The sequence below is a fragment of the Poecilia latipinna genome, unplaced genomic scaffold, assembly GCF_001443285.1.
Source record: "Poecilia latipinna isolate Pla-1442-1.1 unplaced genomic scaffold, P_latipinna-1.0 Scaffold1056, whole genome shotgun sequence".
NCBI lineage: Eukaryota > Metazoa > Chordata > Actinopteri > Cyprinodontiformes > Poeciliidae > Poecilia > Poecilia latipinna.
Genome location: NW_015113672.1, coordinates 180,649 through 204,870, shown reverse-complemented (window position 1 = coordinate 204,870; position 24,222 = coordinate 180,649). Strand labels below are relative to the sequence as shown.

General features: G+C 37.0%; 1 protein-coding gene across 3 annotated transcripts in view; it reads left to right on the top strand.

Moving 5' to 3' along the window:
* Nucleotides 1-15,959: 15,959 nt before the first annotated feature.
* Nucleotides 15,960-24,222, top strand: part of LOC106959213 (ATP-binding cassette sub-family A member 1-like) — a 31,533-nt gene continuing 23,270 nt past the window's right edge. For all 3 annotated transcript variants that reach the window (XM_015051618.1, XM_015051619.1, XM_015051617.1), the window contains exons 1-5: nucleotides 15,960-16,151; nucleotides 19,544-19,652; nucleotides 21,099-21,192; nucleotides 21,980-22,121; nucleotides 22,294-22,412. In XM_015051618.1, the coding sequence (XP_014907104.1) occupies nucleotides 19,587-19,652; nucleotides 21,099-21,192; nucleotides 21,980-22,121; nucleotides 22,294-22,412 (421 nt within the window). In that variant the 5' untranslated portion in view covers nucleotides 15,960-16,151; nucleotides 19,544-19,586. The remainder of the gene's footprint in view (nucleotides 16,152-19,543; nucleotides 19,653-21,098; nucleotides 21,193-21,979; nucleotides 22,122-22,293; nucleotides 22,413-24,222) is intronic.

The following is a 24,222-nucleotide window of genomic DNA, read 5'->3' as shown; positions in this document are numbered from 1 at the left end:
TAATCATTGAACATATATGGAAAACAGAATTACTGGCCAAGGTTTGGGGTATGGAGTACCCAAACTGCCAAAAGTAAGCATGCATACAGAAATAAAGAAATGGCTTGATGAAATATTTCATAACAAAAGTGCCAACCAAAAATTAAAAAGAAGTAGTTTATTCTGAAATACCATGTGGTATGAATTAAAATTAGTTTTAAAAAATTAACTCATTAATTAAAAAGTACAAAAATGAAAAATGGTTTAATTAACTGAAACATAAAATAAAATATGTTCATAGGGAAAAATGTATCAAGAAATAATATAAGAAAAACAGAGTAATAAAATAGACAAAAAAGAAATCATAAAGAAATGAATATGTAAAAAAAATAATAATAAATATAAAACAATAAATTAAATAAACCATGATTATGACCAATGCAGTTAAAAATAAAATACAACTATACATTTTACATCATCCCTCATAATAATTCTAAAATTTCTCTTTTCTTTTTCTTCCTTTGGTATATTTGTTTGCTGAAAAATGTGTTTATTTCTGTATTCTTTCAGGAATGTGTATCAACACACACTGATCCATTTGTGGCAGAGACGCTTTCTCTGTATGGAATCCCTTATGACTATGATCTATGTGCTTATTTATTTTTATTATTCAAAAAAATAATCATAATAAAATCACAGATGCAACAAAAACACTATAAAACTGAGACAGTTTTTTGACTGCCTTTCTTTGCTGAATCAAATGTATAAATGATCGTCATATTTGTGAGTAAAAAGCTGAACCTAAAAGCTGAAACCAAAGAACAGGAAAAATTTGAGACTGATAAAGACCTAAATATCCACATAGGGTCTCAAAGGAATGATAAAAGTCTTTTGAGCATTTCTTTCAACCCTAGTGCTTCCCCCACCAATAAAACTGCTAGCACGACTGTTTTGCGCAATGAGTCACATTACAAAACTGCTGCTTACTACACAATCCGTCTTCCAAGTGATAAAAAGATCTCGGTGTTGGCGTGTGTGTGTGTGCGTGTGTGTGTGCGCATGTGATTCGGTTTGGATCACCCTGCCAAATATCACGCATGTTCTGACGGCAGTCAGAACCTTGCACATGTATTAACAGAGGACATCAGGGAAAAGTCTGATTCCAGTCCAGATAAAATCAAATATTCTAAGTTCGGTTTTACCAACATGATATGGGGTGGTTCTGAGGCTCCCGCGGGTTTTACAGAGATGAGCTAAATCATGCAGTTGATTTCCCCAGGCCGCAGCCGCCACATGAGAGACTTATTTCTGCCCCTAAGTCATTTGATTTGAAAATCAGCAAACCAGCTTATTCTGGTGATAACACCCTCAAGTCCAGACACGTGTGTTTGGTTGTGGACATTTTTCTTTTCTTTTGTTTGTTTGTTTTTTACATGCGTTGCATGTATGTGTTACATCCTGTGTTGCTATTTCTAAATCTTGTTGGGGGTTTTTTTTCTTCTTTACCAATGCGTTATTATTATAATCTTTATTGTTTATTGAAAAACATACGATGCAGTTTTATCCTGACAAGATTGTTACTATTAAATCTCCCACCGAACAGCTGTGGATGTCAGGTTTTTGGCTAAGAGACAGAGCAGCCTTGCCATGCGTCTCTGCCCAGCCTCCCTGCCTCCCTGCCTCCCTGCCTCCCAGCCTCGTACCTCACGTGGATGCAGCAGGAGCAGCATGAGGGAGAAACATAAAAGAGCCTCATCACTTCTTTACTAGGGCAGCTGTGGCAGATTGCTGCTTCCCTTGTTTTTCTCCTCCTCCCCTGTCCCATTTTCTCTGCTTACCTTTTCTCGTTAGTTTCGCTTGTTTATCATCGTTTTCTCTTTGCTTTGTTTCTCTTTTGTTCTCTGTTGCGTTTTTACATTTGTTTTGTTTTATGTTATGAAATACCTCCCTATTTTCACCACAGCGTCAATCTTCTTCCTTCATTTTTTTTTTTTTTTCATTATGGACATCCCTGCTAAATTATCTTGATTTTTTTTATTTTTTCAGTTGTTGCTAAGAAATTGATTTTGTGGCCACACTATTATTTTTTTTCTTTATCTCAATGTAATTGAAATTTCTTTTAAAATTTCCTATGAAAAACATTGACTGTTAAAAACAAAAGCATACATGAGTTCACTGCAGAGTCTTAATTTAAATGCAAAGGGCAATTGTCCCTCTTTATCTCTGCAGCCGACCTCCTTTGCTAATCAATCTCTTTGCTGTGTCACTCCTCTCTCTCTCTCTCTCTCTCAGCTTTGAGTTTTCCTAAAAATAGCAACAGCTTCTCCTTTGGGATTGGCATGAGCTCTGCTGTTATAGTCTGCACCATGCAGAGTGTTGAGTGTGTTTGTGCCACGTGTATTTGAGAAGGCCCTTTCACAAAATTCTGAGGAAGCCCCAACTTTCAAAGGATAAAGTGGTGTTATGTAAGGTTTAAGGGCTGAAAAGTAGAGGATGGATTCAAAAATACCAATAGTATCGATATCAATCTGACATCAGTATCGGACTGATACTAGCCTGGTGATATTGACACTTTAGTTTGAGACTCCCTCTTGAAATTTGATATTATTTTTGCATTGCAGTTTCTCAACTGGACCTCAAAAAAATAAGAAAAAAGATTGTGTTTCAATTTGCACTCAAATGATCTTTTTTTTTTTCACTTTGTGTATTTAAGAAAATGCGACAGACTGGCGACCTGTCCATGCTGACCCCGCCTCTCGCCCAGAACGTTAGCTGGAGAGGCACCAGCACCCCTCCCGACCCTTCTCTACACAAGGGTGTACAGAAAATGGTTGAATGGATGGTATTTAAGAAAAATGCACACAAATCATATCAGTATCTGTTTTGGTGATACTGGGCCTGTATTCACTTGGTATCAGATCAATGCAAAATATTCAGAATTGCACATCTCTAGCTTTGTTTCACTATGAAGTCATTTAAAAACTGGTTAATAGTTTGCTGTGACACAATTCCAAGATTCATATGATGAACTTTCCTCAATTTGGCTTTTTTGGGGGGTTGCAAAACAATCAGTTTCAGCAAATAAAAAAATGTGAGATCTGTAATCATAACCTGTTGTGTCATCATGAATTTTGCCAAGTTTAGATTTTCAAAAATAATGTAGCTGCACGCCATTGTTGAGGTTCCCGTTGTTATCTTGGCACGTGGTCATGAATTACTTGTATGGGACAGAAAACACTGCTTGATCAGCAGAGGTGTGCAGAGGCCCTGGTGGGAGAAAAACAACCACGGCAGCAGAAAGAGGAAGGAAAAATGACTGGCAGCTATGCCAAATGACAGGTGGAGATACAAAAACAATGCAAACAAATGGAAAAAAGGGCCAAACAGAGTAATGAGGTACTGTATTTCCTCCTATGTTTGCAGTCAGATGGTGAAATTGTGAAAGAAGGTACAGGTTTAAGGCTCATGTGAATTTATAAGCAGGACGATTTGCAGTCGAAGACAAAGGTCTACACACTCCTGTTAAAATGACAAATAACTGTGATGTAAAAAAATATGATTTATTGATTTTTTTCTGAAAAAATGTGTATGCACACTGCTATACGAACGCTTAGTTTACTTTTGTACACACTCAGCATCAATAACAGTTAATCTGATTAACCTAACTTAAAATTCAGTTCACCTATTCTTGTACTTTCCTAACATGCACAAAATGTAATATTTTGGCAAAAAGCCATCACTTGCAGAGAGATATCAAATGATAAAATTAGTCATCCCATTGAACAAATTAATCAGTCGGAAATAATGTTTTAAAAAAGGGAGAAAATACAAACAGAAAACATATAAAATTTAAAAATTGTACAAAGACAATGGATTATCCTCACAAACAACAATGCAATGGTCTTGCTTAGAGGATCTTTGGGGGAAGTACGAGTTCTCACTACATGGCCTAAATATAGTTTGAGATCCAGTCGTCATATTTCTGATATAAAGGTATTTTTTTCAGAACACAAAATGTTTTCTGTCTACAGTAATTAAGCAGTAATTACTGCCAAAACTGATTATTGGAAAAGTGAAAAAAGCAAAACTCACAATTTTCATTTTTGTTTCTGTCTGCATGAGCAAAGCTATGACAACAAAAGGACAGGAAATAACGTTTACTAAAATCTTTAAAAAGTCAAATTTACCTTAGGCTAGAATAAACAACATTTTTATTATCTATTGCAGATTCCACAAGCAGTGAGTGGACTAAAATAATCAGAGTGAGACAAAAACAAAAAACAAAAAAAAAAAAAACCAGCAGACAGACAGTAGCGGAGAGAGAATAGACAGAGGTCAGTGTGGCCGCCAGCTGTTTGAGATGAATAGACCATTATATTGAACAGAGGGCAGCAGATGGCTAGTCAGCACACTGGCACATTGCACACAGACATTTCTGAGAGACTAAATGGGAGACTCACGTGACTAAAATAGCAAATCTGCTGGCTGACCTGTAAACGCTGCTAAATGAAACCATGCTTCTCATAAAGCTGGTGCAGTTAAAAACTATCTAAGAAAGTCATTTATGCGGTTGTTTCACAAAATGTTGGTTCTTAGCCCTGTAATTGCGGTTGTATTGTGTACCTCCCAGGCACATTATGTAGTGCACAATCATTCTGTGTACGTCAAACATGACTTAAAAGAAATTTCACTTCATAATTTGACCTCTTGAAATTGGGCCTCTGTCTCTTTAAGAAGCTCCTACTCTTTCTGATAGTCTGCCTTCAGCATGTCATCACGACAGTGCTCCTCCATGATGGTGTTTACAACCATTTGACTGAGAAGACATTTGTACGATGAGCTCAGCAGATGCACAGTTCCATCAAGTGTTTGCTGCTGCCACTAGTCTGAAGGAGTTGAGCGGGGAAAGGCGTATGGTGGGAGTGGTGCTCTAGTGACATAAAGATAAAACAAAAAAGTAAATTTTATACAATAAAACAATGTTCCAATGATGTTACCACATGTGGTCATCATCTTGGAGGTATTTCTGATGAACACAAAAATGTGTTCACTCAGACTTTTTAATCAGCCTGTGAGTCATATATTATGACGGTAAGAAATGACCAAATCTGAGAAAGTTTCACATGACTATTTAAAATGTCATGGTTTATTCTGAGAGAAGCCGCTGTCCACACGACGCAGGAAGAAGCCCACTTCCTTTCAGTCTGCTCACAGCTCAGCCTCAGCGTCTGCGCAACTGTTCTGACACAAACTGAATGCAAACATCCACAATGGAGGTTTTCAACAGCGATGCACCGTGTAAATGGTTGCTTCTTTTTTCTCTCTTTCCCCAGTTCTATGGTCACTTTTTCTCTGCTTTATACCCTACCAGAAACTGAAACGAGGATTAGTGTCTTTACATATAAAGTTACTTCCTCTTCGTAACAGGAATAACCAGCTGAGGTGATTTGCAAACCTGATAAATATGTTGCTTTGGCAATATTGTTTAAACATCCCAGGACTCTGCTGTAAGTCTGGCCCTAGGGTCAACCAACAACTTAATGACAAAATGGGGAGGCTGGAAGACATCCAAGGAATGCAGAAATGTTTTTGTTGTTTCTGCTCTACCTTTCTAAAAAAATAAAATAAAAAATAAAAAAAAAAACACCTGTTATTTTTGCTTTCATTTGCTTTTCACTCTGCACAAGAGGTGTGACAAAAATAACTTATGGATAAATATTAAACTACCACTTTCTCCTCCTACAGGTTACATTTGACAGTCAAATATCATGAGATCACCTCGTGATTAGCCAGTTATGTGTGTGTTAAATAAGGTCAAAATTTTAGGGTTAGGTTAGCGGAGGTTAGTTTTCTTACTCTTGTTAATCATCTGACTCCTTATATGTGTCAGTGTGGCTAAGAGTCTTTCGAATACGGACAAAAAAAATTAAAAGAAAGAAGCTGATCACCTGTTTCATGAACTAAGTCCCAGTTTACGCCTTGAACTTCATTAAACTTATGTTGTTGTTCTTTTCCAAACCTGTGCCCTAATGAGAACCCATCACAAAAACAATAATAAAATGGCCTAAACTTGACCAATCAATTTATTCTCTATATTTAAACAAGTCTCTCCCTTGGTGATGTTAAACCAAAACTAAACTCATTATTCAGGGTTTACGGTTTGCTCTGCAAGTCGTGAGCGAGGACAGCCGAAGTATGAAATGATGACAGAGAGGCGCACAGAGATATGGGGCAAAGGTCGCTTCCTTATTATTCAACAATTGCTTTTATAATTTAAAGGTTTTGTACAAGCAGAGACATGTAAAAAGGTCTACACAAGCACTGAAACAATGCAGTGTGTGTTTGTTCACACACTCCTACTGCCCTGGGGAGCAGTTTTTACTCTAACTCCAACAACACAATCCAAAGCAATAGGGGTGTAGAGGAAATGTTGTCTTTTTATAAGTACACTGTGCCACAATGGAAGGCTGAGGAGGAAATTCACAACTTAAGTTATGTGAAAAAGGAAACAACTTAGTGATGTCTTGGCAGATAAGTTAATATCTTCCTAAAAAATAACCGTTTTTGTGGGTGTTTAGTTGTTCATTTCTTATTCACTGACTTTAATTACCAGATCTCAGTTATGAAGCTCAACACCAGCTAACGCGCTCAGTAATTATAGCTGCTCGATTAGCGTTTGTTGCAGAGCTTTTACAAGCCTCATAAAAAATTAACTAAAAAACATTAAATGGGTTAAATGAATATTTTGTGCCTTTACGTAAGCTTATTTGCGTTGTCTGTGAAAGGCCGAAGAACTGGACCGAACATCCTGTTGGGATGCCAACACAGTGCAGAGCACAGTGCACGACACGAAGACGTGAACATTCAAAAGGGTCAAAACTCGGGAGAATGAAGCCATTTAAGACAGCTCCTTGGGTAGAGAAATAGAAAACATAAATGAATATCTGAAGCCCAGTGTTGCAACAACAGTGGCCTCATTCAGGAGCAGCAAGTATGTAGGTCGTTTGTAGAGAGAAAGCAGAGCTAATACAGTTACATGGAGAAATCATTATTCAATGTGAGCTACAACCCACACAAGTGGTGTGTGCAGCGGTCCTGTTTACAAAACAAACCGAATGCGAACAGTGTGTTTGTGAGCCAAACATAATGGTGCTTTATTATTCTATTCCTCAGAAGCATATGCACTTCAATAATCACTTTATTAAATTACTGTGCAGTTCAGCATTAATATATTGATACAACTGGTAGCTTTGGGTTTAAAGTAATTTACTAAAGTCAAACTATAGCTTGAAATAAATACATAATTAAACTTCTGTGAATGATTTACCATTGCATAAATTAAGTTTATTCAGATTCCTGAGTCTTCAAATGTCTCTAATCAGGTTTTGATCCTGTTGAATCGGGACTGTGAGCTCGAAGCTCGATGAGATAAGGATCTTTCAGGTTGTTCCGTCTCTCCTTTCGGTTTCCCGCTCCGTTTCTGCCCGGTAACGACTTCTGGGAGCTTCGATGTCTTTTTTTTATATATATATATTGTACTCAGCCAGCCAGTGACATCATTCCCCTTTCACCCAGTTCCGCGGAGGCTGCAGGGAGAGGTAACTCCCGGTCAAACCACGACGCGTTCAAGGGCTCCTGAGAAAGCTCGGACAAGCACAAACAAAGACAAGAAACGCGAAAACATCTACGTTGCTCTTCGACGGCTTAAGAAAAAGACACATCGTCAAAACGGAGCACCTCAGATCTGCGAGAAAAGATACAATTCGGATGTTATGAAATTATTTCTGATCTTATCAATGAATGCAGTTTTCTATTGCATGGTAAATGAATGTACTATTGCAATATGTGTATAAATAAATAGGGTTATATTTAAAAAATGTAGATATTGCTGATTATTTGTCTAATCTGTTTACTTTATTATGTGTTGTTGCTTATTATCTTACTTTCTTTTTAAGCTCTGATAGGTTATATGTATTATTTAATGTCGTTTTCACTCATTATTATTCGAATTGCAGCTATGATGTAGCTAAACATTGACATATCTTTGAAAAATAGTCTTCATAAATGATTGAGATTACACAATAATAGCATGTAAACATAGCTACAGTTGAGCTTACATGATCTAGGACTAAACTACAAGAGACAGGTTGGTAAGATTTCCGATGGTACATGAATGCAACACAAGTCCCAGCATCGCAAGCAGGAGGAGACCGCTCAATGTTTATTATACATCTCTACAGCGTTCAGACATTTCGTGACCATTTTAACTCATTTTATCGAAACATTAAAGAAGTTTTTCATACTACGTATGTTGTTTTCTTCAACATACTTGCTGTCATTTTCAGAAAAATGAAGCAGAAAACTCATCGTATCTTCGTGTTTTGACTATAAAACCCACTTGGCATTGGCATGGTTTAAAAACAGTTGGATGTTTGACTGCAGTCAGGATTTTTTTTTTTTTTTTAATCAACTTAACCAGATGTGACACTTTATTTTATTTTTATTTTTCTGCAGCGTGTTGTTAAATATAGGTGATGTGTCCACCATCCCCCTCCCCCTCAACTCCTCCTGCTCTCCCTGCCTCCATCACACTCCGATCTGGGGTTACTATCGGGCAAATCTCCCCTCCTCCTCCTCCTTCTCCGTGCCGGGGTTACTATCGGGCAAACATGTTTCATTCTCCTTTTCTTGCTTGCCTTGGACCATCTTCTCTGCCTGCTTAATTTGTTGCATTTCGACAGTAGGTGCAGCTTACGTCCACATATGTAACGTTTTCGCCCTCGACAGTCATCGTGTCCTGAAAGAGGAAATCTGATAGACGCAGCAGTTTAATTAATTCCTGTTGCGCTCTCTTTGTCAGGGTTACTCTCGGCCAGAGGGGAAAATAAGGAGGCTGGTAATTTACACCTTTGCTCCATTTTAACAATAAAACACATTTGCTGCATTTAGGTCATGTCATGGCAGGGTTTGTTTGTGTTTTCTGCTTTAATTTGTCTTCAAAATGCAGGATATTATAAAAAAGATATGAGCTTTAATTCACAACGATAAGCAGCAGTCTTCTGAGATATCTTATTTATTGACACTTTACAAGTTTATCTTCCTCCTCCTTTCTGATGTCAAACCTGAGATGAGTCATATCCTTCATAATGCCTCCAAGGTACAAGGATGTAAGCAGTTAAAAAGTAAATACTCAGGAATGTAGAAGGAGCTATTTTACCAGATGGAGACAAGAGAGAAATTATATACTGCATGCCTGAGATTAAATAGGAGTTTGCCTGATAACACTTGTTTGTTCCAGGACTGTTTTAGCTGAGTGCGGTTGCCCATTTCTGGTAGCTATTAGGTTCAGTTACTTTTTTTATTCGTTCAAACTAAACCCAGAGGAACAGACTGTAACACATAAATTAGATTTGCAAAAGTTTCCAACCACCACCGGACAGTGATCTATGTCTCTGTTGCTGCCAGGCTTCACAACATTCAGTTTTCAAAAACCGACCTTAGAGCAGTTGTTTTCTTCCCCCCAACCGCTGCTTGACAGAAAGACCTCCTGACCCCAAACATTAGGCTATCACAGAATATCCATTTTCAGAAAAGGAAGTCGGATGAAGACCATGCTACCAGCACAGATCCACTCAGCAGTCCTTCAGGAATGTCTGCGCAGAGAGTTAATTGGTAGGCAGAAAGGTGGAATTAGAGACATCAGTGGCGACAATGTCTGCCAGGGACCAGAACAGGCGACTTCAAAGCCTACCTGACTTTATGTTCTCCCTGTTTTCACTCTTCGTGTCTCATACCCAGACAAAGCTGTTGGCTTTGTCTGCTCTGAGACTCAACCCTTTGTTGAGTCTCAGAGCTTATCTGCTCAGATGTATTTCTCGCTTCTAGTGATGCTTCTGTTTCTTTTTGGAGTGTTTCTGCTCTGTTTTCTGAAACTCCCAGTCGGTTGTGGCAGAAGGCCGCTCGCATTGCGCCAGTTTCTTTTGGAGGCTCCTTCCTCTTAATTCAGAGTTTTTCTTCTGCACTATTGCTGTATGCAGGGATCGCTGCAAAGTCAATGACTTTACACAACCTGCTGGGTTTCCTTAAATAGAAAACTTTGGTAACACTTTATTTGAAGGGGTGTGCATAAAACTGACATAACACCTGTCAGAAACATGAAGGAGTCTTCATGAATGCTTATGACTGTAATGACACTTTTAATGCAAAGTTGATACCTTTAATGGATTTTTAATGCATATTTTAATGGAATTTTGCTTTTTAAAAAGATCATTATTTACTGAATAATGCAAAATGGACACTTTTAATGGACTTTTAATACAACTTTTAGTTCAACATTAACATTAAAATTGTCATTATTTACCGAATGCCCCTTCATGACAAAGACTCTTTCATGTTTGTGATAGATGTCATGTCACTCTTAAGCACATCCGTTCAAATAAAGTGTTACCAAAACTTTTTAAAGCATCTTTAAAGCAAGGTGAGACATATTGTTCTTAAGGCCTAAAACTGAACCATCTTTACATAAAAAATGCAGCTGCTCTTCCTCCTGGATGGGTAAATGGCCTACACTTGTACAGCACATTATCAAGCCTACTAAAAGCAGTCATTGGCCCATTTTCACACACATTCACACACTGATGGTGGTGAGCTACATTGCCGCCACAGCTGCGTTGGGGCCGACTGACAGACTGGCTGCCGTTCAATCGGTGCCGCCCGGTCCTCTGACCTCCACCAGCAGGCAAAGCGGGTGAGCTGTCTTGCCAACAACAGCAAAGAGACTAACTGAGACAAAGCAAGGGTTTAAACTGGATGAACCACTTCCTCCCCACCACCATAAAACTGCAGAAATACCCAAAGTTTGACCCTAAAAACAGAGTAAAACATTCAGAAGAATGTAGGTCACCAGTCCGTCATAAGCTAACAAAGAGACACACAAAGTATATATATATAAAAAAAAAACATTCATTCATATCAGAGAGCTATTTAGAGTGGTCTGTACTCACACAGTAAGCACGCGTTAGTCTGTATGGTGTGATTTCTTTACACTTAGAGTTCCACGAGAATCGAAAAATGTTTTAACATCCTGGAAGGCATTAATCTCCTGATCCCATTATCTCTGAGTGTATAGACGTTCTCACGCTGCATCAGCCATAACTCACTATTGTTCTCCAGCCTGCTGAGATAATGGCTTCTGGGAATTTGCTTCATAAAACAATAATGTCTCGATCTGTTGAACCATTTTAATAGACTGAATTTTTTTTTTTTTTCCACACAATCAACAATTGTGCACATCATACATTTGTCTCGAAGTGTATTTTAGCACAGGTCTGACTTCAACCGAGCTACAATCTTAAAGTTGGACATGAATATGAAGTTGTTTTGTGACTTTTAGCGTGTTTCTTTCTGTGCTCTGTGTCAGAGAGTGGAAACTCGAGATTACCCTCGAACAGGACATTTACCAATAAATAAACACTTCTTGTCTATCCTGAATGCCTCTATGTATCGGTACGGTGGCAGATAAAGACTTAGTTAGAAAAACGTGTAGCTATTGTGCAATGACGCTTCCTTTGGCAGCTTTATCTCCAATATTGCAATCAATATTACACGATGATTACTCTGTTACTCAAACCATACCCAAACCACAGTCAGGCTTTAGCTGTCCCCATAGCAACAAAAACAGACAGGAAATGTCACCAGAACAGAAATGCTGTTGTGATTTTCTTTTCTTTTGTCTTTTTTAGATTAATGTAAAAATACATGCATAACTGTTTCAAATAAACAGCTTAGGAAAGAGATATGCATTTTGTTTATGACTTGGCAAACATTTGATAAGAAAAATAGTAAGCTTGTCTTAAGAAACATAACAAAAAAATGGAAATGTGTAAATATTGTGGATATAGAAAAAACGAAACTTGTTTTCTGTAATGTAAATAAATGACTTTTCCCACGTAAAGTGCAGCTTTTAACCTGAATAATTCTAATGAAAAACAAATAAGTCTGCCACATTCTGGTTCAATTTCAGTCTTCTTCAGTTCATACTGATGTTCAGTTGAACTGAATTGGATTAATCTGGTACAGTAGATACAGCAGAGAAGTTACAAAAGGTCAACTGGGGAACATTGAGCACAGTCATTAGTCAGGAGCAGAGTACTTCCAGACTAAAACAAAATAAATTTGGTCTGATTTAACTTCAAACAGTGAAGAAAGCATGTGTGTCATTTTTACTCAGTGTATGCAAACTTCTGGTTTTCTGGATTTTAATTCCACCACAGCAAGACCTTCTTTGGATTTTAGCCACAAAGTAATCTCCAACTGATCTTCTGTAATTTTTTTGTGTTTTTTTTAATAAGACATGTTTCACTTTTGTTGTACACTGAAGTCAGTGCTTGAGTGCATGACATGGATAACCACTATTATTAGCAAATGTAATCCACAGAAAGAAGCCATCAAGGTTACAATGATTTAATGCACTGTATTTATATTTAAATTTTGCTCTTTTAAAAATATAGTATTTTGTTTTCATTCTCTATTCTGTTTTTATATGTTTCATATTCTATCATTGTGTGAATTTACTTGCGTTGTCATTTTGCTGCTCTTGCAACGAAATTAGGATATTCTATTCTATTCTATTCTATTCTATTCTATTCTATTCTAAATTAGATATTATGTAATCACTGAGTTAATTTTACATACAAGAGGGTTTTGTAGGTGATGTACAAGTCATTCTTTCACATAACCGTCTGTAAATAATCAGTTCTTGTCTTTTTGCTTTTCATAAAATGTTTAAAATCTTAGAAGGCACTCTACTGTGTGTTGCTCTTCGGGTCGACTGAAGGTTTTGGCCTCCAAAACCTTCGCAGGAAACAAAAGGAGAGATTTTAGAGCCTGTTCATGTGGGTTGATTATCATCATTCTTTATTGGTGCAGGCAGATTTGGGGGTCTTTGATGGATTAAAAAACTAATCTGTCTGATTGGGGATTGTGTTTTAATTAAGCCCCATGCTGGGAGAACTTACTGTACCCCATCCACACTGGAGAAAAGAACATTTCTTAATGAACCATGCTGCATTCCAGTTTTATCTCGTTTCAGCTGTCAGTTCCACATAGATCCCAACGTACAGAATAGTTTAAGATATCACACTTCCTGGTTTTATTTGGGTAAAGTAAAACTGTTGAAGTAGGCGCTCTAAAACAATGTTCCATGTGAATAAGAATAGCAGTTATTGTTTTAATATAACATTGCTTCAGTACATTGTTTTAAAGAAATTGCCACATTTGACCATGCACACAAATGAAATAAAATATCAGAAAGATGTCTAAAATAATCTATTCAACTGGAACAATGTACTGACGTCAATGAGAAACACTAAAGTTTTTATTTTTGCTTTGAATTTAGTGACATTAATTCAAATTAACTGAAGATATCACAATTAAAATGACAGTTTGGATATTTTTATGTATTAATTGTGAGTGGGTAAAAATCTGAGTTCAAGGCTAAATATTTAAAGCATTTTTCTTGCAAATTTAGAGCACCTCCACTGGTAACTTGCAGTTCTGGTCATCAATTCAGTTAGTTGCAGCTAGTTATATCTACTATGCACATTCAAAGTCTGAAAATTTGCCCTTTTGTTTCCTTTTCATACATATTTATCTCAATTTCAAGATGGAGTGCATCTATGAAAAGAAATGTTGCCACAGCTCTTTGGTTGCTTTTGGCTCTGGATTCTGACTTATATGAATTCTTACATATTAATAAGCTCTGATCTAAGCCTTTCCTTTTGGAGCTCTGGATGTATGTTTAAGGTTGTTTCCTGCTAGAATGTGAACATTTGCCTGAGTTTTATGTTTTTCGTCCAGGTTTCCCATGTATTTAACTCTTCTGGCCCATCTGTTTTCTGACGAGGCCACTTCTAAAGGCAGTTAATACAAATTTGTGTTTAAGATCATTATAGTTACAACGAGTACAAATGAACACCAAACTTTACTGAATCTTTTTGAAGTTTTGCATTGAGCTCTACTTTGTGTACTCCCAATAAAATCCTGTAAGATACATTGAAGTTTGTGGTTGTAATGTGACAAAAAGTGAAATAGTTCTGGGGGTGTGACTATTTTTTGCAAGGCACTGTATGTTCCTTGCAGGTTTTTTTTGCTGACATCATCCTCCCCTATGCAACCTTAACTCATCCTAATTTGGTCTAAGTACCTATGAGCCATTCTGACCAAAGCACACGCTGTTAAGAATCCAAACACTGATATCTGAGGACATTAAGTGTTGACAGCTGCTTCTGTACAGAGTATTTGTCGGACAATTAAGAGGTTCTGTTAAACAGTGTAGTAAGTATTTGTCATTGTTTAACCTGTTGTCTCTGCACGATTTGGGACAAACTCAGTGATTAAGTAACAGAACAATGGAGGACAGAGTGGATTTTAGAGACGACAGAGTTCAAAACAAGATGGATGAGTTACTGGGTTGAACTGTTTTCAGTTTAAAAATGCAGTAGATGAAACAAAATTAAAGGTTTTCATCAGTCAGGCTCTGATGATTGACAAATTGATCGCAGCTGTTGCACTGATTACATTTTTTGCTGAATGATGACATGGGCTGTAAATGACAGTAGAATATGCTATTAAACGTTGTTTAATAGTATATTAAAGAGTGTTTCTGCATATTTATGTCCTGTAAATATCAGGACAGAAATGATTACATTTTGTAATCTTTTGCGGAACAAGATGTGAACGGTAACTTTTTTTAAAATCCACCAAAATCCACACATAAATCCACCAAAAAGTAGAAAATGCAGTTTAACAACTTAGAGTTCAGACCTCTATCCATCAAGATTTTACTTCTCTTGACTGGAACCTGTTGCACAGAGGATTCTGCACAATAATCATGCAAACAAATTAGGACACCTAAGAGTAACTTTAATCTTAATATGTTCATTCAGTTAATAGATAGTCACATTTTAGCTTAAGTATGATTGTTTTTTCTGATTACAACATTCAAAACAGGAATAAACTGGTAAAAAAAATAAAATAAAATAAGATAAAATAAAATAAAATAAAAAAGGAATCCACCCCGTAATAAAAAAATACACTGCACATAAAGGAGTTGTGTGCTATTACTTTATTATAGAATAAAGTACTGGAGATAATTTTTAAGAACTTCTCTATAAAAAAAAAATCCATCCATCATTTAAGCCGGCTTATCTTTACAGGGTCACAAAGGGGTCATTGGGCATTGGGTGAGAGGCGGGGGGCATCAGACAGGTCATCAGTCTTTACAGAAACTGTCAAATATAATGTACATTCCAAAACATTTAAATGATAGTGTTCTCATATTAAGTCATCTCTTCCAATTTCTCCTGTTTTGCAGAAAATAACGTTTCAAAGAATGTATATCTTTTTACACGTGATGGGCTATATCTGAATGTGCCATTCTGAGAATACTGGAAGTATGATTGATGAAAAACAAGAAGTTAACAAAAAAATTGTCAGGACCATATCCTGTTTGCGATTCATTGTGCAATAGATTTCACCCATATACAGAAAAACAACTAGATGCTCTGCTATTAATTTTGGGAACAAAAAAGAGGAAAAGAGTGTCAACTTTAGACATTCAGTTGGTAATATTGTGAAACCTGTGGCAATACTGACAAAAGTGAATTATGGGTTCAAAGTTTCAATACAATAATAACGGAGCAAACCATTACGCTACATAATCAGTTCATATACTGTTAACCAGTTGTAAACCAAGCATTGATATTCTTCATCCAACAAACAAATATATAAAAACGTAATTAAATATTCATTTGCGTTATTTACATAACGTAATTACAAGGAGCAATTGAATATGTGCTCTCCTTTAATTGAAAACCAGTGCGATAAAAATTAGGCTGGCCCTTTAAGAGATGTTTTGCTGCCGCACGTGCTTGCCTTATAAGGGAGCAGCAACAAACTGTGACCGTTAGTTACCTTTGCTGCGCTCCGCATCGAGCTGCGCTATAAAAGCCTGCCTGGGGAGAAAAAACAGTTTTCCTAGACACTGACAAAAGAACAAGGAGGACCGCGGCGTCAGAGGGACGCAATTGTTAACCTCGTTTTTCACTTCTGTTTGAGAAAAGGACTTTCAATTGATGAGAGGCAGAAGAGCGAGTGAACACATTAAGATTAAGGTTGGTGACTTCACGTGCACTTCTGTGAGTTTTACGCAAAGATTTGGAATTTCTTTGTTAAGACGAAAATGCCGTACCACATATTTCATCGCTTTTTGTCTTGTTGTTAGCATATTGTTAGGCTAATTGTGTAAATCTGGAACTGAGAAGAAGAAAAAACAGTTTTTTTTATGTTGTAAGGAAAAGGTACTTTAATTGAACTAATGCAATTATCCGCAACTTTTCTTCATTTTTACGTCTGTAGCTTAAACCAAGGGTGCAGTTTACTTAAAATTAAGCCGTTTTGCTACTATAATGATAAATGTCACGTTTTTCTTTTTCTTGTAGCCTCTAATTTTCTATTTCGACAGCTTCTGAGTCGGACTCGACTCTAGACGGGAGTCTGTTAAAAAGTATAAGCAAATTACATCCGGTGAGGGATTACAAAAATAAAAGAGCTGCTGTTGCAAAGTCTTAATTTATTGCTAAATAACAACCTCATAAATGACCATAACTTCAAAAACAATGGTTGTTGCTGCTTTGTCTATTTGCATATTTAGAACAACACGGTCTAATAAGAGACAGACAGGAATAAAACGGTCATAGGACATAGTTTATGTCAGGTTTAGCTTTATTTTGTAGGTTCATTCACCTTTTTTGTCGCTTTAGTTTGTCTGACTTGACGAAGCTGTTGGTCAGCGCCGCTAAACTGGATGACCGACAGTAACCCCCGTTCAACAGAACAATGAGATGAAGCACAAAAGTCAGTCTGGAAGGCGATTGTTTTTTATAATCTCATATCCTATTAAATACACCTACCGAAAACATAACAAAAACGTTTGGCTCATGTCTGCTTTAATTTATCTTACATTTAAGTAATTTCCATTCGACAAAAAAAAGTCATACAGTGAATGTCTCTTTGTGTTTTTTAAGATACTTGTTTAATCCGTTCCACCCTCCAATATTTCATTTGACATGCATGCATAATGCGATGCTGCCACGTCGTTGAAATATTGTTTTTTTCAGATGTGCTACGTTGGAGCCAAAAAGTCGTTTTACATACAACATCGATGACTATCTCCACTCTTTTTTATATACAAGAAAAAGAAATAACTATGTTGATCAGTTATCATTTTGAGGCGCTTTATGAGAGCTAAAAAGACAATGGCGTTGAAGAAAGGGGAAAAAACATTCTGTCTTAATGTGATGTAACACGTGAGCGAGGAAAGATGGTAAACAAGTATAAATGTGATTTTTGACATGTTTTATGCCACTAGAGGCGCCATCGCTCTGCACCAGTCACTGAGCTAAAGAACCCCCATTTTTTTTCTCTGCATACGACGTGTAGATTTCGACCCAGTATTTGTCTCGTTCAAATGCGTAATGGAGTCGAAAACAATTCGTCGCTGCATCAAATAAAAATGAGTCTTATGCCACAGTGGAAATTTGTAGAATGATGGCAATACATTCATCTTTGTTCTAAGGGTTTTAGTTTAAAACGGATCGGCTCATACGTTGAGAAAAACGTATGAAAACCAAATATCCGCATTTTATCAAGACACGACGAGGGATTGTTAAATAAAAAAGACACGGTGCCTGATATGGCTTGCTTTGTTATTCATGTCACATGACGCAGTAGCCTAAAATATGACCAGATTACTAATTTACAGAGATCTGTGGAGCAGTTGTGCTGTGATTAATATAATTTTGACTTGCTTACTTAGTAGTAGTTGCTACCAAATCAAGTGACTCACTGGGGGGTGAAACAGATGTACCCGAGCAACAGATAACCTGGCTGGATCGCTGTGTTTGTTCATGGATCCCAAAGTTCCTGTTAGTTTTTATTATGAAATGTTAAGTATTTCAGTGGATTTTGTTATACCTTGCACATTTTGTGCACATTTTGTGTAAAGTAGGAACTGATTTTAGGACAAATATAAATGGGCATTGTTGATCTATTAGTCTTTTTTGTAGGTTGGGGGAATTTTCACATCTGTTTCCCTTCAACATATTTGTATCCAAAGTAATAAATTGAGAATGATTGAGTGCTAAAAGCAATCCTTGCATATTTTCTTTCCCTCAGTGAGTATTCATCCAACCCTGATAGTGGTTAAAAAAACAAGACCAAAGTTATTTGATTTGACCAAAAGTTATTTGGTCAAAGTTATTTGCTTTAAGACTGTTTTTAAAAAATTGTTTTAAAGTAATATAATGTTAGATTTTACAGCAAATCAACTAATCAGTATGACACGTTATGTTTGAACATCACTGTCCTTGACTTCGCCGTGCTATGGTCCCACTGTCCACTGCAGCCAATCAGCTTTAATCTGTATAAAGGACATTATGCGTGGAAAACAGGATGGCCTCGATTCTTCTGCCAATGAAACGTGAAGTTTCACCACTTAACTCCAAAAAATTTGGAACGTACTGAATGAAATACAGTCTTGAGTTTGTACGGAGAGAGAATTTGGGTTTGCTTTATAATTTTATAAAGATTGGATCAGTGAGATGCACCATTCCTCTGGTCTAGGTGAAAGGTCAACATAATGTCAGTGCCACATGCAAAGAGTTCTTACTAGAAGAGTTCACGTTTCTAGATTGATGAATAACATCAAAATACAAATCATTTTCAAAGAAATATCACATTTCACTTTAAAAAATTAAGCTGTTTAATTATTAATTCTGTAAAGAATAAACAAGGAGAAAATAATGAGTTGAAGCCATTCATTAATTTTGAATTCACATCAAAAGGATTCTGAGGTGTTATCTGGCTGGAGCCAGTCTACTGAAAACTTTTCATGGGCTCATGAAAAGTTCTCCTCCCCACACTGGCTCCCCCATCCTCTCCCCACCCACTCATCCTCACAGATGAAGTGCTTGAACTTTGGACAGAAGAGTTTACATTAAGTGGAGCTGAATTTGCAAGAGTTGGCAGCTGTCTTCTAGTCGGTTGACTGAATTTTGTTGAGCCTCGCTGGTATTTTGGCAGCTCTGTGTTTCAGGTCAGAGGAGTTTTGTTCCAACAGGTGAATGTTCTGGCATTTTACTGTAGTTTGCATCAAATGGCTTAATTTTAAGATTATTTGCTCTTCCAAGAAATGCTTGTCATCCACTTTGAGCCTTCCTCTTGCTATTTTTTTTCCTCTTATCGTTGCGTGTCTTTGGTCATCTTCTATAGATGTAATCACTTTCTGTTCTGTTTTCAAATCCATTTTTCTGCGTGAGAGCATCCTGTTTTCTTTCACAAGAACACAGCTAAATTAAAGAGGCTTAACATGCGTCTGTTATAGCTGCATAACTATTTCTCCATGACAAGAAAAGTGTAAATTAATGGTTTTGATATCTGTTTTTGAGTCATCTCTGTGTTTTATGCTTGTTGTATTTGAGCCTGTGTTTTTTTTGTGTTTTCTCAGTGAGGAGCTGGAGTTGGCTCGTTGAGGTTAGGAAGACGGCAACATGGCGGTCTCCACTCAGCTGGGTCTACTGCTATGGAAGAACTTCACCTACAGACGACGACAAACCGTAAGTAGTCTGTTAATCACTGATTTGAAAGAATCATAAACTCAGCTGTAAGTTATGAACGTCTGTTATTTTTCTAAATCCTACTCTTTCTGTGAACTTGTAAATTTTTGAGCACACATTTCTAAGTATGTCGACTTATGTAACTGAGCTAATATTTAGAGATGCAACAGGGGGCAATAAATGTGGAGCCAAATTTTGCTCTGATTTATCTGTGGACAGCCGAGTCAATATGAAATAAAAAAATATTCATTTGAACACATTAAACTAAAAACTCTCAGTTGACAGTTTTTAAACTGATGCATTTTTTAAAGTTTCTTACGCTTATATTAATCTGGACTACCTTAAAACCTATATTGCATTGCTTTGTGCACTTGGAGCAAACAAAAAAAAAACCAATACAGTTAATAATTAAAATTATAGTAACACAATTAACATGAAAAAAATAAGAAATGCCAAATATATTGCATAATTTAGGGACATGCTTGATATTTCTTTTTTACATCTTAACCAAATCCTTAAGATGTAAAACCTGGATTGGGCAAATCAGACTTTAAGAAATTCCCAAAAATGCACGGGGAAAGAAAAGTCGATGCATCTCTACTAATATTATTTTTATTTAAATAATTATACAAAATGTTGAATAATTTCCCAACACTGCTTGGACTCATTCACGTTTCCAGCTGGTTGACTTTAAATCCAACGTTTTTTCTTTTGTGCTTACTCACACGTATTGTTCTCATAAATGGGTAGAGAGGGAGTGATGTTATTGTCCTCAGAGACGTTTGGATGGAGAAGAGTTGCAGTGTGGAGACTGACTGAGTCAGAGATAGATGTGAGGATGACACAATCATCGGTTAGATCTATTTATCTGGCTACTATCATGTGCCGGTTGATGCCCACACGCTCAAAGTTATGCAAATTAAATTCAGTCTGACAAGTTAATATAAGTGCTCCTTTATACAGAGGGGGGTGAGTTAGTCTGCATACAATTAGGTCACTTCTCAGCTACTCGAAGTGGCAGCTGTGGCCGCGTGACTTCCTCAACTGTCTCCTCTGACAAAAGGGATACAGTGCATATTGTAGAGACAGCGACTCTGTTCTTCATCCGTCACACTGCATGTCTGACCCGCTGCTTCAAGTGGGCAGCTGAAGCTCAAAGGCCATATGGTGCAGACGGAAAATCCCATACAGATCTCCCCGTCTCTGTCTCGCTCTCTAGCAGCTTATCAAGCAATTTACTTTACTCAGATTCATGGTGAGATTCAATGTTTGTAAAGTAAAACAGTCAAATGTAGCTTTTCTTGAATGAAATACTGGAAATGAGGTAAAGGAATCTGCAACGACTGAAGAACAAATGAAAAGAATCAGTCAGGAGCTGATTAACTCATCAGTTGTGATTTGTGTCTAGGAATGATTAACGCATGCCCGTCATCCTTTGTCCCTTAGATCCAGCTGCTGATTGAAATCATTTGGCCCTTGTTCATCTTCTTCATCCTGATATCAGTCCGGATGTATTATCCTCCCTATGAACAACATGAATGTAAGTAAAAAGAAAGTTTATATGGAAACATCACTTGAAAACTTTATTCAGAAGCTGTAAACCTTTTCAGGGAAATGAAATGTTTTGCTACCCACACAAAAGTTAAATTTTAAGTCTTTGACTCGTTGAAAATTTGAGGACCTAGTATAGAACCTTGTAGTAAACCGCAGGTAACCGTCAGTGAATTAGATTAAACTTTATTCACTACCAGTATTGTACTAACAAAACACATGTTGAAGAATGTCATTTTAAAACAATAAAGAGGATGCTGTATAACTGAATTGTTCCATTATGCTATTTTTAGGCAAAACATTTGATTCTCAGAAAGATCAACATGGTAGTCATCTGAGGTCCTTGTTATTGACGCAGAAGGAGCTATCTGCTTTGTCAATATTTGTTTGCACTATGTGAATCTGTGACTAAACCATCAGCTGCAGGAAAAGTGCAGCCGCTTTCTTTCTGCCACGTAACAGTTCAGCGACAGAAAGCATGTAAAAGTTATTAAAATGTGTAACACATAGCATCTCAAAAAGGCTCCAACCTGCAAAATTAAACCGAGCCGACAAAGTGAAGAAGTGTCAAACCTCTTCGACTCCCTTTCTACTATTTTATGAATAGCTTTTTATTTGTACATTTGAAACAACTGCTACTGAGAAAACAAAGAAACTAAACATTGAGGTTATTTGTGAGGAATACCATGTATCTCATTATTATTTACAGTTTGCTTACGTTTGACCTATACTGGAATTTAACTTATCATGAAAAATGTTTGCTTTTTTTTCCCCAGGCCACTTTCCTAACAAAGCCATGCCCTCAGCAGGTACCCTGCCCTGGGTACAAGGCATTATCTGTAATGCCAACAATCCCTGCTTTCGTAATCCGACCCCTGGAGAGACTCCAGGCATAGTTGGAAATTTTAATGACTCCATGTAAGTAAAGTGGTTAAGAAATGTTTTTCTTTATGCTGTTTAGTATTAACACTATTAACATTTGTTCAGAACTTCAGAATTTGTTTTTACTATTTAGAAGACATCTTTGTGTCTTTTGGAAGCTTCTAAGAGCGTTGTGTAATTGTGTTTTTCCTCTTGCTGTCGTCACCAGAATTTCCCGTCTGTTTAACGATGCCAAGAAGATCCTTCTGTACACCCAGAATGATAAGAGCTACGAAGGCTACAGGGGAATGCTGGGAGCCCTCAGAAATCTTCAGAAGAACCCTGCGCGTAAGGACACGCCTTTAATTATCCACTTGTTGTGTCTTCCAGTTGAGAAGTGCCCTACTTTCAGTCTCACTGGGGACTTTTTATCGTTTTCTCACCATTCATCAGCTGCAGCACCTGTGTACTAACTCAAACTTATTGGAGCCCAAGGTTATGAGTCCAATCTAGCATTCACTGTAGGTACAAATTAATTGCAATGAATAGTGTCATATAAAAGATAAACTAAGTTTGCAGTTTAGCAGCCAGTGTTGCAAGTAATTACCGCCACACTCCATCAACATTGGTGGACTGGTAGGGAGGGGCGGTCTGCTCGTACGTGCTGTCTGTGGTACAGAACAGGAAATGTATGAAACTGTAGACTCTACCCTGGCAGACAAAATGTAATCAACGCATAGATTGGCTAGTTTGTTTTCACTACACTGTCCCTGCTTCCTGTCCCAGTTTAGTTACAGACAGTCTGCTGCGGATAACATAAACACTTTCTTCTAAGCCATTCAGGTCTTTACTGGAACAGTTAGGATTTATGATGAAAGTAAAATTAAATACATTAAACCTTTTTCGTCTCTGATTTAAACGGTTTTAGTTTTTTTTTTTTTATTAATTTCATCGCCAACAATGAAAGGAAGAAAAACAACTGTGAGGATTTGGGTTTTTGTGTGTATTTTGGTGTTAATTGAGTGTCTCTGTATTCCCCTTGATTTCCAGCTGTCCCTCATTTCCCCTGATTATCCTCTGTGTATTTAATCCCACTCTGGTCACCTGCTCCCTGTCATGTGTCCAAGGTTCTGTATTCCCAGTGCTACCAGTGTCTCTGTGTTTCTTTGCCTCATCGCTCACCTGTGCTGCCTGGATTTCTGTTCTCCTTCGTGTTTGGCATTAAAATTATCACTTCTCACAAATACCTTAGTCCACAACGTCCTATCGTCACCATCTACAACTCCAATTCATGACAAGAACAATATGTAAAATGATCTTGTAGAAATAACATGATATAATAGAAGAAGATAAAATAATTTAAAGTGTAAGACTATATTAAACAACAAGGATGGAATAGCTAATGGTTGCTTAAAACTACATTTATACCACTTTCTTATGCCCATCAGTATACTTCCTCTATCTAAATGAGAGGACATCAACATTATGTCTCATAAGACATCAATTTAATTTTATACTGAGCAAATTAGATCTTCCTTTAGAAATTATGCAACTAAACTTTTTGTTGTTGTGTGGGCTGCGTCTCAGTTAGCCCGGAGGTAAAGCTAATTGTATAATCACTTCTTGGAAGCTATTCTAAGTTTTAATCAAGTGAGATGTCTCTTCAAAGCAAAAGGCCAAAATAGGATTTTTCAGTCATATAGTGCTCACAAAATCTTTTTTTCATTTATTAGTTTCCTGCTTCAAACATCGCCAGATTCCAGTTATTGATTATCTCCCACGTTCGAAATGCATTTGGTTGTAAGATGTGAAACAAATTGAGCAGGAAGCATCTGAAATATTTTTATTGGCTCAGAAAGCTTCTGTGCACTTTATCACAAATTATTTCTAAAGTTAAACCATATTTCTTTCTGCATTTGTCTCAAATCCGCAAGGGAGAATGCACTTATGCAGAGACGTCTCTAACATGATTCATCGCTAAGCAGCTGAAATGGGAAGTTTTCTCGGAAATAGCAGCTCAGATCAAAGTGTTTTCTGCATAATCTCACTCACTTCTGTTGCTGATAACAGCATTGAGCCACTTTGAAGATGTAAAAAAACAAAAAAAAAAACACATCACTTGTTGACATATACAGCACATTCCACACTTACTAGCAGC